A 13,398-nucleotide genomic window follows, 5' to 3' on the forward strand; every position below is an offset into this window, starting at 1 on the left:
TAGACATGAAACTGTGATATTAAATCATCCCTCTTGACTATAAAGGACTGATAAAGACCTTGGAGTTAGTTTTGAATCGTGATCTTCACAGCAGTGATTCTCCAATAAAGATTTGTTGGTGCCCAGCATTGAAAGATGGAGCAGTCAATACAGAGTCTGAGAAACATTAATATGATTAAAATCAGTGAGAATGAAAGAGACCTGGCCTTATGACAGTAATTTGTGTGGCAGTCACTCTTATTGTGTGAGGTAGAACGTGGTTACGTGGGGGTGGAGCTGTCCCACGTGACCATGACCTTCCTATGACCTTCAGAGAGTCTCTCTCTATGTGTACGTGTTAGATGCAGTAGTTATATGCACATGTCTCTAATGGATATGCAGATGTCCAGTGTAGGAGACAGGGGCGTTGTAACTGAGTAGGCAATTACCTGGGACCAAGAGCTGATAGAGAGCACCCCCCGAGAATGGGAATTACATTTGTCCACAGCAATGATATGAGGGCTAGTGGGGGTTTGGACTTTTTCCTATCTCTGCCAAGGAGGTTATGTTTTCGTCTGTGTATCTTTGATTGCTTGTTTGTTAGCAGGATTATGAAATGCTCAACCGATTTCCATGATATTTTGTGAAGGGATGGAGCATGACCCAACGAAGCAAAACATAGGTGTGGATCCAGATCAGGTGGCAGATCCAGGATTTTTCTTCACTTTCTTTACCATTGTGAGATGGGATTTTCCCAACATTTTCGTTTTTTTTTCTCAGAGAATAATTCGTGGATTGCGATGTTTAGGGGACTGATATTTATGTGTTTCGCCAGGGGGCTGTTGGGCCATGTTGGAGGTATGCAATCTGCTGAGAGCAATTTTATGTGTATGCCCTTTGTTTATCATTCTTATACTGAAACGAGTCAGTTGTATATTTGAATGATGTGGTTTGGTGTCATGTCTTTGTGGGTTGATTTGATGTAGGGCCCCAAGGTCCCCTTCACAGGGGCCCCCTAAAGTCACCTGAAATACTCCTGGTATATAGATGATTAAAGTATCAACACAGATGATAAAACCTACATCTTCCCACTGATGTCAGTAAGAATCTTACTCCAGCACTATGTTAGCCATTACAGAGAAAATGTGCAGTTAGTTTAAAGTGCTTCCACAGACCAGGAGACATGAGATCTGCTCTTTAATAACATTTTATTGCCAAGCTAACTGCTGCTATGGACATTATAATCATCAACTAAACAAGATTTCTCCCTTTTAATTAAATTCTGCACTGCGTGTCATTTTGTTATTCAATTAGAGTCGGTGTCACTCTTGGGAAAAGAAATTGGAGTCTCACCTGCACTGACAAGTAAACTCTAAAAGTTTCACTGCACAACACCAGGGTTCACTGTTGCTCCAGAATGACGTTCAACCTGCTGTCAGATACAGAAGCTGCAGTTTTACTGCATCTCAGATGTAAACACAGACAGAACAAAGAGCAACATTCAGATCATGAACTTATTATTTTAACCACCAGTTTGGATTCATACACTCCTGAGACATATTGTCACTCATGGATCTGAAGATATTTGGTGGTCTAAGGATTGCAACATGACTGCGGTTCTTTTCAGAGCACTTAACCACACACCTCACTGCTGTTGAATATCTCTACCGTTGTTTAAACTTGACCTATCCCTGTGTTCACCTTGGCTGTAATACAAGTTAATGCTTTATGCAGATTTGAAGTGAGGCAAAGCAAGAGGCCTGTATGTGATCAGGGGGGAGAAGCTGAACGGATACAGCTCAGGTTAGACCCTGTGAGCGATCACGACAAATGACCTTGAAAGTAATTCAGATCTTTTCAATGAGTTCTCCACCGGCGGAGCAAAGGATACATTATGCATGCAATCTATTATTAATGGACTTGAGTCATGTTACCATCAGACATGGGCCCCGAGAAAATATCTGAACAGCCTGATACTCTGGAGGATTTGTCCTCTTAAACATGGTTATATAAAAGCAGCTGCTTCTACATTATGTGATTCATACTTTAGTGCAATTTCTGTCGTAACACATTTAACTTTTACTTGACATGACCTCTTCGTCTATTCTGTTTCAAAGTTAAGAGAATTTAAGTTTTTAGAAAAGTAGGTTCTGGACAATTAAACAAACATTGCCTTCACTGTTTACACCGCCTATTGATTAGTTAGCCTTATCAATAGCTTGTTATCGATCCTCTAAAGAGATCCAATTAAAACTCTTTGCTGCTTCATCCCGAGAGTCCATTGGCTGACAGCTGTTGTCGGTCGCGCACGGCCCCTCCTCCATCTGTCAGGCACAGTGCGGGTCCCTGAGATGCTCTGAGCTGAGAGACTCTGCAACTTCAGCCTCGGGTGGACTTTTCCCACAAACGCACAAGTGGAGGTGTTTTATTCGGACACGTGCGTTTCCGAGCTCCCGGTCGTCTTGAACCTTTTTTCCTCCACTTTTCCCACGAGCCCTCCTTTACAGCATGAAGTGCAGTCATGGCTCGGAGTAGCAAGTCAGCAGCGAGGACCCTGGAGGATTTGACGCTAGACTCAGGTTATGGTGGAGCCGCAGACTCCTTCAGATCTTCCAGTGCGTCGCTGTGCTGCTCGGATGCACATGGGGCGAATTACTGGCATTTAACCGACTCGATGCACAGTCGACACAACAGTCTGGACACTGTGAACACGGTCCTGGTGGAAGACGCCGAGATCCTGGAGTGCACCGTGCAGTGCGCCAAACTGCCCGAGCTTGAGGATGTGCCGTGGAGCCTCGGGGAAGTGGCGAGCGCACTGAGCAGGGACGAGGAGAGGAGCCTGCCGACCCCGCCGCAGGACGTCCTGCTGCGGCTCTCGGTGCTGGTCAGCCGGGCCCTGGTCCGGGTCGCCAAGGAGGCGCAGCGGCTGAGTTTGCGCTACGCCAAATGCACCAAATACGAGATCCAAAGTGCCACAAAGATCGCCCTGTCGTGGAGCGTCTCGATGAACTGCATCGGCGCGGCCCTCGGTGCCTTGTCCCTGTACAACATGAGCACGGAGGAGGACAAGTTCGGCCGCGGCAAGTCGGTGCGCTGCGGACTCGTCTTCAACGTGGGGAAGTTCTTCAGGTGGATGGTGGACAGCAGGGTCGCGGTCAGGATCCACGAGCACGCCGCCATCTACCTGGCAGCGTGCATGGAGAGCCTCTTCCGAGAGGTGTACGCGCGGGTGCTGCGCAGCGCGCTGCTGGAGCGGGATAACGGGATCCCCAAGTTCACCGTGGAGACCCTGGAGCAGGCCGTCAGCAGCGAGGCAGAGATCTGGGGCTCCCTGCAGCCCTGGCAGCACCTCATCTGCGGGAAGAACGCAAACGGTGAGTTGTGAGCTGAGAGCCACATCCTCAACACACATCCACTGCTTTCAAAGCCCTGTAGAGTTCCCATAATCACCCCTGAGTAGATTTCTGCAGCTGCAATACAAAGCAAAGACTTCCTCACTGGATTTACTCCAAACAACCATATATTAATCACCTTTATAAGACTTAATTTTTCGTGTTTAACCTATAAACCTGCACCATAAATATCCTACAGTTATGAGTAATGAACTGAGAGCCTCTGCAGGGTTCTTCCACAACCACTGCTTCCAACCCCCTTTGCTTCTTGTAACCTGTGGAGTTCCAGTCTCTCAGTAGATTTCTGCAGCTGCAATACAAAGCAAAGCCTTCTTCACTAGATTTATCCCAAATTACAATAAAGTCATCACCAATTTAAGACTTAATCTTGCGTGTTTAAAACTCTCATCTGCACCATTAATGTTATACAGTGATGAGTAATGATCTGAGAGCAACTGCAGGGTCTCTCTCCACTTCACACAACCACTGCTTTCAAATCCATTTGCTTCATGTAACCTGTAGAGTCTCCATTCTCTTCTGCAGCAGCAGCACAAAGCAAAGCCCTCTTCACTGGATTTACTTCATATATTCATCACCAGTATAAAACTTAATCTTGCATGTTAAACTCTCGTCTGAACCGTAAATGTTACAGTTATGAGCATTGTGAGAATGTCTAGAAAGATATCCCTCGGATTCACTCGCTGCCAGGATATTAAAAGGTTATACCTCAGTCTCACTCTTGCTGAGGAGCTGTAGATTTTAAGAGTATTTCTGCAGCTGAACGAGTGTTTCCCAGTGGAGCTGCGTGAGCTGCAGGCAGGGGATGACTGACTGAGTATAGGCCAGGGAAGGAGAGAGTGGTCCTCCTGCCTCCTGTGTCTTGTTGTGCTGTTATATTGTAGTTGTTACTCTCTCATATCATTCCTATATGTGGCTGTTGACTTGATGCACAAAATGCTGAAGCTGGGCCTGATTTCCTCAGGCTTACAGCCTCTCTCTCTCTCTCTCTGTGAGAGCTTTCAGTGAAAGCGGCTCTCCCAGTTTCCGACAATGATGCCCTGCAGAGGTTAGTTTTACTCTTTTCTTCCCAAAGATGGAGGAAGTCTTTCATCCCTGTGTGCATGTGCTGAGCCTACACACAATACACTTCACATTGGCTCCAAGTGTTGAGGAATACTTTTGTTGTGTGCTTTGATAGTAAGTGTAATTGTATTCTGACTTCACCACAGCTTAACCAGCAATACATCCCACCACACAAACACAGGCTTGCCCCTGTTTTGATGGATGTTGTAAAAGTGCCGCTGTGGCTCCTCTTGCAACAGGTTTACGTAATGAAAGGCCTTGGGGGACCCATGTGCTATCATGCATTATGCAGAGTGATGTGAATAAAACTGAGTTATAGAGTAAGTGAGAGGGAGACAGACAGACAGATGGAAAGAAAGAAATACTCTCACTGTATTGATGAATCACAGACAGAAGCCTGTAGAGAGGCCCTTTATGTCAACTCTTTGTTTTTAAAGCTGCAACGAAGCCTTTTATATATTCATGTCAGTTTGTGTACATTGTCCATATCTGTGTCCTCACAAAGCACAGGGTTGTAAAGGTTCAGCTGCACAGTCTATGCGTGTGTCCATTTGTAGTGATGACAACATCCATTATCTTTATATCACTGTATCATAGACGGTAAAGTCAAACGACCCATCCCCACTTTTTCTCACTATCCAGAAATGAAGCCAAAATGTCGTGGATACGAACGCTGCCATCTTGCGCAGGTGTCATTTGGAGCCGGAGCCTCCACAGTATTGATCAGGGGACCAATCTCAGCTGTCATTCTTCATAAGACCTACCTAAAAGGACGGAAACCATCTTTGAGAAACATTGATTTGACGTGTATTTTAACTGTTTAGTTTGGCCCATGTCCCATCCACTAACATGGAGAAGGTGGTGTTTTTTGACATATACTGCAGACTATTGTCAAGACCATAGTCTGCATGACTGCTCTGCAAAAGTGAATCCAAATGATCTTTATTGGCCCCTTGTGGCTTGAGGCAGTTTAGGTCATAAACCCTGACTCCTCCATGTTAGCAGATGGGACATGACCTAAAAAGTCGAAGTAAACCTTAAATAAAATGTTCTCAAAGATGTTTTTTGTCATTTTAGGTATTACTTATCACACTGATTTATGTTCTTGTGCTCATTTTTTTTGTTAGCTATTATGCCCCACACCACAATCACTTCTGCGCAGACTCCGGCTCCAAATTACGTCCAAAAGGGAAGATGGCAGCCCCCATATCTGGGAAATTTTGGCTTCATTTTTGGGCAGTTGGAGGAAGTGGAGACACGTTGTCCATGTTTGTATACATGCAACAATGACAGTGCAAAGGTGATGCAGTGTATCCTCAGAGTTTACAGTGAGAGCAGAGACCTTTACAGTACTGAGAGTCAGTCCTGTGCACACTCAGGCCACTTGGCATGGAGTGAGGCTCCAGCTGTAGAAGAGATGCGGTGAGTGTTCAGTGGTGCATTGGACCGCTGAATAAGATGAGATGCAAGAAAAACGTCTGGAGCATGTGGAATAATGATATAATGCTCAAGGCTAGAAAGGTGTCGTAGTGTGCATGAAGTCCATGCAATGCAGTGCTGAACTTTGTTATTCCTACTTGGGTAATGGGCTGTTATTGCGAGCATAAAAAAATACATTAAACTGGATATAATTCAGGTTTTTAGCTTTTAACAGAACAGCACTGCAGTGGTTCATCTCACTGCTCTCTGGTTTTCATCAGTTAGCTGCTGGCTATGTCCACCAGCTAGTTAGCTGTTCAGGTAGATCAGTCAGTTAAGATGGGAGAAGTGTGCGTCTGTTAGAGAATAAAGGAAGTTCCTTGTCGTGGAAGATTTGGTCCACATTTCATCTTGTGACACAGCAGGACCTCCACACCCCGGGATGCCCTTTACCTGCACTGACAGAGAAATCAGGGACACAGATGCATCATTTGTTGTCTTCCCTGTAAAAATCAAACAGCCCGTCGATCCGAGGGTGGGTTGACCTTAACCCAGCCGCCGCCTGCCAAATTGAACATCACTCCATCCATCCTCTCTGCCTCTCTCTGCCAAGTGGGAGTAATTGAGGTGATTTTTCCATATTATGCTGATGATGCTGATGACTCAGCTTTGCCTTTAGGAATATCTTTATTTCATCTCTGCCGCCAAAGCTGATTACTTTTTAATTTTTTTTGTGCTGTCACAGATTCAATCAGGTAGCTTCGTCACTCAGTGTTTTCCCTTTTGATTGTTTGAAGCTTCTATTAGTTACCTTGGCAATAAGCCAATTTATTTTCTTCTATCATGCAGAAGAATAGTCTCTCAGAAATGCTTACATTTGCTTTCTTGCCATGACTTTAAGAAGATAGACGATACTCTCATGTCTGTGCAGTACTTATAAAGTTATCTTTGCCAGATAATTTCTTTGACAAGAGCAGTAACCCCCACAGTGTTAAGAATCCAATAAAAGAAAAAAGTCACACTATTGATTTTAAGGCTAATATATTCTCAAAATTAGATACAAATTTGTATACGGACGTAGCCTTCTGTACATGTCGTCTGTATTTGTGCACGCCTTGTGAAAACGAATGAAATAGATGAAATAGAGCAGTACCACTGGGAACAGTAGGGGGCAGTATAGAGACATGAGGAAGAACTTTTTGAGGTGTGACTTTGCGAGTTGGTAAGAAACTTCAAGCATCTATTTGATTTTACTTCACCTGGGCACAGGGACAAACAGCCGCTTTTGCCTTTTTCTTAAGAGGCACAGTATCACAACCTCCTCCACCGTTGCCATGTTGGTTGTCGTCGGAAACTCTCGACTCTGCGCTGCCCTCTTGTGGATGCGTTGCTTATATCGTGCCAATGTAAAAGACACACGGAAGCATGTGGACAGTGACGGCTACATTGTTCAAAACATACCCTTTCGTACATAAAAGCAGCATAAATGAGCGAATGAGAAAAGGAGCGTTAAGTCTTCAGGAGTTATACGAGCAGAACCAACGAACACAAGAGACTGTTCATACTGTATCTTACATATTTGTATGCATGGATTTATTTCTTTGTAATTCCTTAATTTATTCAAACAAGGAGGAAAAGCTTGTTCTTGTTTGTTTCTTGAATTGAAATGTCAGCCTTCAACACAGGCTCCGTAATTACCCTGTGCTATAATGCGTGTTCACACTCTCTGCTGCCCACAGTTCTGCAGTGGCATATTCAGCATACGGCCACATCCTCCCACACAGACACATACTCAAACACATACATCAAGATGTCAGGGGCTCCTCTCAGCACGTCTGACTCAGTGTTATTTGCAGGTGGGTGTTGGGTTTCCCTTCTCCGGCTGTGGTATCCTGTCGGAACTGGAAACTACTCTATATGGTGGGATCTTTCTTATGGTTCCCACTAGAATCTGCAACACAGTGATTCTTTGATTTCCTTAATGATGAGCATGTCAAAGAAAACATCTAGTGTGAACATGATACCCAGCGCTCAGGGACATGTACCACCCAGAGGACGAGTTTCTAATTTCTAATTTAGACATGAGACAACTTTCAAGTCTGGGCAGAGCTGGTTTGGCTGAAAATGTTAAATGAAATTGTCACCCTGAAGTCATTTGAAACAAATGCAATATACCTTGAAATTACTGACACATTTTGTTTAGTGGCCCCAGTTGTTTTTTCTTATTTAAATGGACGAAACATGCATTACCTGATGCTGAAACACTGGCTTGGTTAGCCGCAAGTTCACATTTAGGTTTTTTATATTCAATGTCGACCATTTCTGGAATGTAGCCATAAACCACTGGATGAATATCACATATACAATGCTGCTATTATGATAAAAAAATTAGAAATAATATCTATCTAATAATTCTGTAAATCTCTGTCTGTATGTTGAATATATATCGATAACCGTTCATGTTATTGGGTCCACACTTACACATATTATACTACTACACATATTAATCAACTTTAAAAAAACACAGGTAACCGGTTCTCTGTAGCAGCAGCGGCTGGGACTCATCAATTTAAGTGACGCTGCCGGTCATGACAACAGTGGGTTCACGGCAATGGCAAAGACTACTGATTCTCCAGAGTCGGGCTTCACAGAAATTTGAATGAACAGGTGAACAGCTCTTTGTGCAGCTTCAGGGTTCTGCAGCCGGTCTCTACTTGCTGTGGCTCATTTAGTGCAGGCCACTTTTACAGTTTTAGAAAGAAATCTGCAACCAGCCTCACCACAGACCAAACAAACAGCCCACTCCAAACAGGCAGGATCAGTACAGATACCGCACTAATGGATAAAATGACTAGTAATGTGAAAGGGGTCCAAACAGGCGAAAGCGATTATTAATGTGATAAATCATCATTTGTCTTTTTACCGATTCGCTTGACTTTTCTAAACACACAGGCAGAGAAAGTGTCAATATATTTTGAGTTTCAGTCTCGCTGAATAAATAAGCCCCTTTGTTGAGAAGCGATTTCGCATTGACATTCATCAATCATACACAGAGAAATCCATCACAGAGCTGTCGCAGATACCAACTTCACCGTTAGCAGCCTCGATAGAAATTCAATGCAGCCACGACTTGCATCTCTGTGGAGCAGTTGCCAGCAGCATGTGAAATACAAAACTGTTGAGGGGTAATTTGAGGTAATTTGAACAAGTGGGCAAGCTGTTCTCTGGCATTGTTCTCTTCTCACTCTTACTTTTTTCCTGCCTGGAAAATTGTATCCGCTGTCACTGTTGCTGATGGACACACACACACACAAGCATGCATGCACACACACACACCTCCCTGAGTCCTGTCAAAAAAGGGGGCTGAAAATGTGGAAAATCACCAAGTGAACAGGCAAATTTGGGGAAAGTGGGGACACTAAAATAGTAAATTGCAGCATTTTAGCACTTCCCTCAGAAACCATCGGACCATTACAGTGTGAAGTGTTTAAGTGAGGGGGGGATTTCCTTTTAAAGGCTTATGCTCTATCAGCAGAATATGATCTGGTCGGTCCTACGCATGTAACATATAGAAATGAGACTTGTGTGTTCACATGTGAAAAACAGAACAAGAAGGGGTAGGGACCGGTATCGGTATAGATGTCTGTGTTTGCCGATAAGCACCATAATGAAAACTTTAATATCACAAAATAAACAATACTGAAAGGATTTGCACTTATGTTTTCAGTTTACCTAAAAATATGTTTATTTCTTCAATTCAAGTTCTATATATTTGGTTGTATTTGTATTTCCTTTCTTTTTTTGTACATTTCAATTACCTTCATCAATTACCTTCGCCAAGGAGTTTATGTTTTCATTGGCATTTGTTTGTTTGTTTGTTTGTCTGTTAGTTAGCAGGATTACACAAAAACTACTGGATGAAATTGATGGATTACCACAAAACTTGTTGGAAGGATAGGATGCAGGCCTAGAAAGAAGTCATTGGTCTTTGGTGGAGGTATGCAGTATCGGAAAGAAAGTTTTTCTCCTTTATACCCCTCCCCCCAATTCAATTTCACTCACGCTTTAGGGGGTACAATGTGTGTTATATTAGCACAGTGACCCTTTCCTCTTCATTTGTTGTTGCAGAGCTTCACAGGGGTGAGAGAGTGCAGGTCCCATTCCGTTCACGTCTTTTATTCCTCACCCACTAGTCAGCGTTGATGTGCGAGGTCGGTGCCTGGTGCACACATGCTGTGGGGAGAGCAGGCAGACAGGAATGACTGCGGTCTGCAGTGGTACCACTCTGTACCGGTGGAGACAGTCCCCATTATGTCTGGGAGCGAGATATAGCGTATCAGTGCAAGAGAAAACCCTTATACAGCAGTAGACATATGTAAGGCAGCTACAGACACACAAAGGTTTATGCACACGGAGAAGGACACACACACACACTCAAAAGAACTGCACATGGCCCAGGAGCAGATCTGGTTTTAATTGCGAGTTTGGGAGGAGGAGGAGGAGGAGGAGGAGGAGGAATGCTGATGTGACATGGAGGCTGGTACTAAGAGGGAGAGCTGCAGCCAACTTGATTAAGAGGAGACAGGTGATAAAATACAGTTAATCCTGCACCCAGCTGGCACTGCCTATGATGGATCGGGTGCCTTTTCCCATTCTGTAACACCCCGTTTTTCTCATGCCCATGAGGATTGTATATAAAGTGTCAGTTGCACGGTGTCACTCGTTGCTAGGTGTGTTGATGATACATGCAGCTGGTGGAATGCACGAGACTGCAATTATCGGGTCGAACTGTGCCTCGTATTTAACTAACGTAATCTTGTCCAGTTTAATCGATATTCACGAACGAGCTTCAAATCCTGGACTATATGTAAAGATAAACGACATGACTGATCCCCAAAAATGAAGCCAAAGCATCTAGATTATGTGGCTGGCTGCATTATAGGTCATAAATTCTACCTCCTCCATGTTAGTAGATGGTACATGGAGTTAACCAAAAAGTCGTAGTACTCATCAAATTTTTCTCTAAGATAGTTTCTGTCATTTTAAGGTAGTTCTTGTTACTTTGATTGCTCATTCTTGCTGGAAAGTTGGGGTTTTAATTTGTTAGTTAATGTCAGATTCACGATCGGTTGAGCTTGTGTAACAGCTCCATCCCCGATCACCACGGCGCAAACTCTAGCTCCAAATTTGCAAGATGGCAGCGTTCATATTCAGGATTTTGTGGCTCCGTTTCTGGATAGTAGGAGGAAGTGAAGACACGTCGTCCATCTTTATATAAGGTCTAAACACTAAAGCTAAAAAAACAAATTACCAGTCTGTGATGTGAAAATGCTGCTGCAGCTGCTGCTAGTACTAATTTGCTAGAGACGTTTCTAATGTTCATGCTTGACCTTTTACACCAGAACTAGATTTATTCCATTATAGCCCTGATAATGTCAGCCCAGAGAGAGTGTGCACCTATTCCTTTAAACTCACTCTGCGTAGTGTGCTTAGCTTTCTGTTTACTGTCAGTAGAGAAGCTTCAGTGTTTTTATCCCTGGGAGAAATTTCTTTTAAATCATCTGGGTGTTTTTTTTCTTCTTGTAAATTTTACCAACTCTGAGTAAGTTCACTTGTACCACTCCCACTATTCTGTGTTAGCACTTAGTTTGGCAGACAATGAGAATATACTGTACCGGTGCCAGACCAGAATAGTTTAAAAATGACTCTCCACAGTGGAGCCAAATCCAGTGGCTAAGAATGAATTGTTCATGATGCCGACTTTGGAAGCAAAGCAGGGGGAGAGGAAGAGGCTCAGATGGCAAGGATCAAAACAAGAAAATTCATAAAAGAAGCAGTGGGTGACAGATGAGACCCAGACAAGCAATGCCTACTGCTTATTATAGGTGGAGAAAAGAGTCGGAGCAAACAAGTACCAGCAAGTGGATTAGTTAGGTGAAGCATCAGTATCTACAACACAGGTTTTTTTTCCAAGCAGCTCTGAAATCCTGTTATAATCCAGTTTGAGTATCATCCACTCTGCCTGGAAATTATGAAGAAAACACCAGTAAACACACTTTGAACTTGTCTCCCTGGTTTGCTGTGGGCTGAGTATCAGGGAAACTTGAAGAAATGTTCTTATTAATGTTGGTATTTATTTCTGTCAACCGTTCACCCATTCATTCACACTGAATCGTAGAATCTGTATAAAGATAAAGGACATGACGGCTCACTAAAAGTGAAACCAAAGCATCTCGAGCGCCTCCTGGTGGCTTGCTGCAATATAGGTCATAAACCTGGCGTCCTCCATGTTAGCAGATGGGACATGGGTTAAACTTAAATATCATTATACACATTGTTTCTGTCATTTGGGGTTATTGGGTAGTAGTCATGATTGACAGCTAAGACTGACTCATGATTGTCGGAGTGCGTGTATCGACAGGATGTCCCTACTGCGGCTCAGGACTCTGTTCAGACTCTAGCTCTACTTCATTTAATCGGTGCAACATGGCAGCATTCGTATTTTGGCTTCATTTCGGGATAGTGGGAAGAAGCAGAGACATGTCATCCATCTTTATAGACAGTCTATGCACTGAATACACAGCATCAGGAGCATTGATGGGTTCAGTGTCTTGCTCAGTGACACCTCAACACATTCCAGGAGCCGGGGATCAAACCAGAAGCCGGTGGATTTTGATCTCCTGAGTCATTCTGCCTCGTCTTGTCACCATCAGAAAAGTGATATATCTGATAGAGAGGGTGGCAAGTCAGGACACATCCAGACACTTGGATTGACAGTTGGTGAACTGCGAACCAAATTCCAAGGTATTTACATAACACACACAAACACACTCGCATGCGCATTTCGTATCGTGGTTTGCACCTGTCACAAACCGACGTTTGCGATTCCACTTAGGCCGGCGTCGTCTCACCTGTTGTTGTTTATTTCACAGTAACATAGTCGGAGGACCTGCCTGCAGCAACATTGCTTATGCTGTAACTTCATTACTTATGAGGAAACCATCTGCAGTGTCAGTTATACTCCTCTGTGTGTGTGTGATAATCCTTCCTCTGCCAATAATACTGTCATATCAGGACATAATTTCTCCAAACCACCCGGCAGCCCAGTGCCACACAGTCAGATTGTGAAGAATAGCTTGTATCTGCCCAGAACACCCACCCAACCCTGTTTTTAATACAGCTCTGATGACTTCTCCAGGATGGATGGAGATCTCCCAGTTTTCCTACGTTTTCTCGAGATTACTGTAGCTTCTCACACGAAATAATGGACTATGATGATGAAAATCTATGAAAATAATATGAAGTGAATTCAGTCAAAGGGAGAGTTGATGCCTTGCTGAGAGTTAGATGAGAAGACAGACACCACTCTCACTGATGTAAGTTTCCACTTATCCAATCCCCATGAAACACTCGCTTTTGGCTACATCCATTCCACTATATTTCCATTTTAAAAAGGTGTTTTCAAGCTTAAATTACTATTTTAATCCCTATCCACACGCCTGATATTGCATATCACATGACCTCT

The 13,398-nt window shown here is 43.6% G+C and overlaps 1 protein-coding gene across 2 annotated transcripts in view; it reads left to right on the forward strand.

Annotated features, from left to right (window-relative positions):
- Window positions 1-2,295: 2,295 nt before the first annotated feature.
- btbd11b (BTB (POZ) domain containing 11b) overlaps window positions 2,296-13,398 on the forward strand; it is a 71,158-nt gene continuing 60,055 nt past the window's right edge. For both annotated transcript variants that reach the window (XM_035156230.2, XM_035156231.2), the window contains exon 1: window positions 2,296-3,353. In XM_035156230.2, the coding sequence (XP_035012121.1) occupies window positions 2,501-3,353 (853 nt within the window). In that variant the 5' untranslated portion in view covers window positions 2,296-2,500. The remainder of the gene's footprint in view (window positions 3,354-13,398) is intronic.

This window comes from Hippoglossus stenolepis, chromosome 5, assembly GCF_022539355.2.
Source record: "Hippoglossus stenolepis isolate QCI-W04-F060 chromosome 5, HSTE1.2, whole genome shotgun sequence".
Lineage (NCBI taxonomy): Eukaryota > Metazoa > Chordata > Actinopteri > Pleuronectiformes > Pleuronectidae > Hippoglossus > Hippoglossus stenolepis.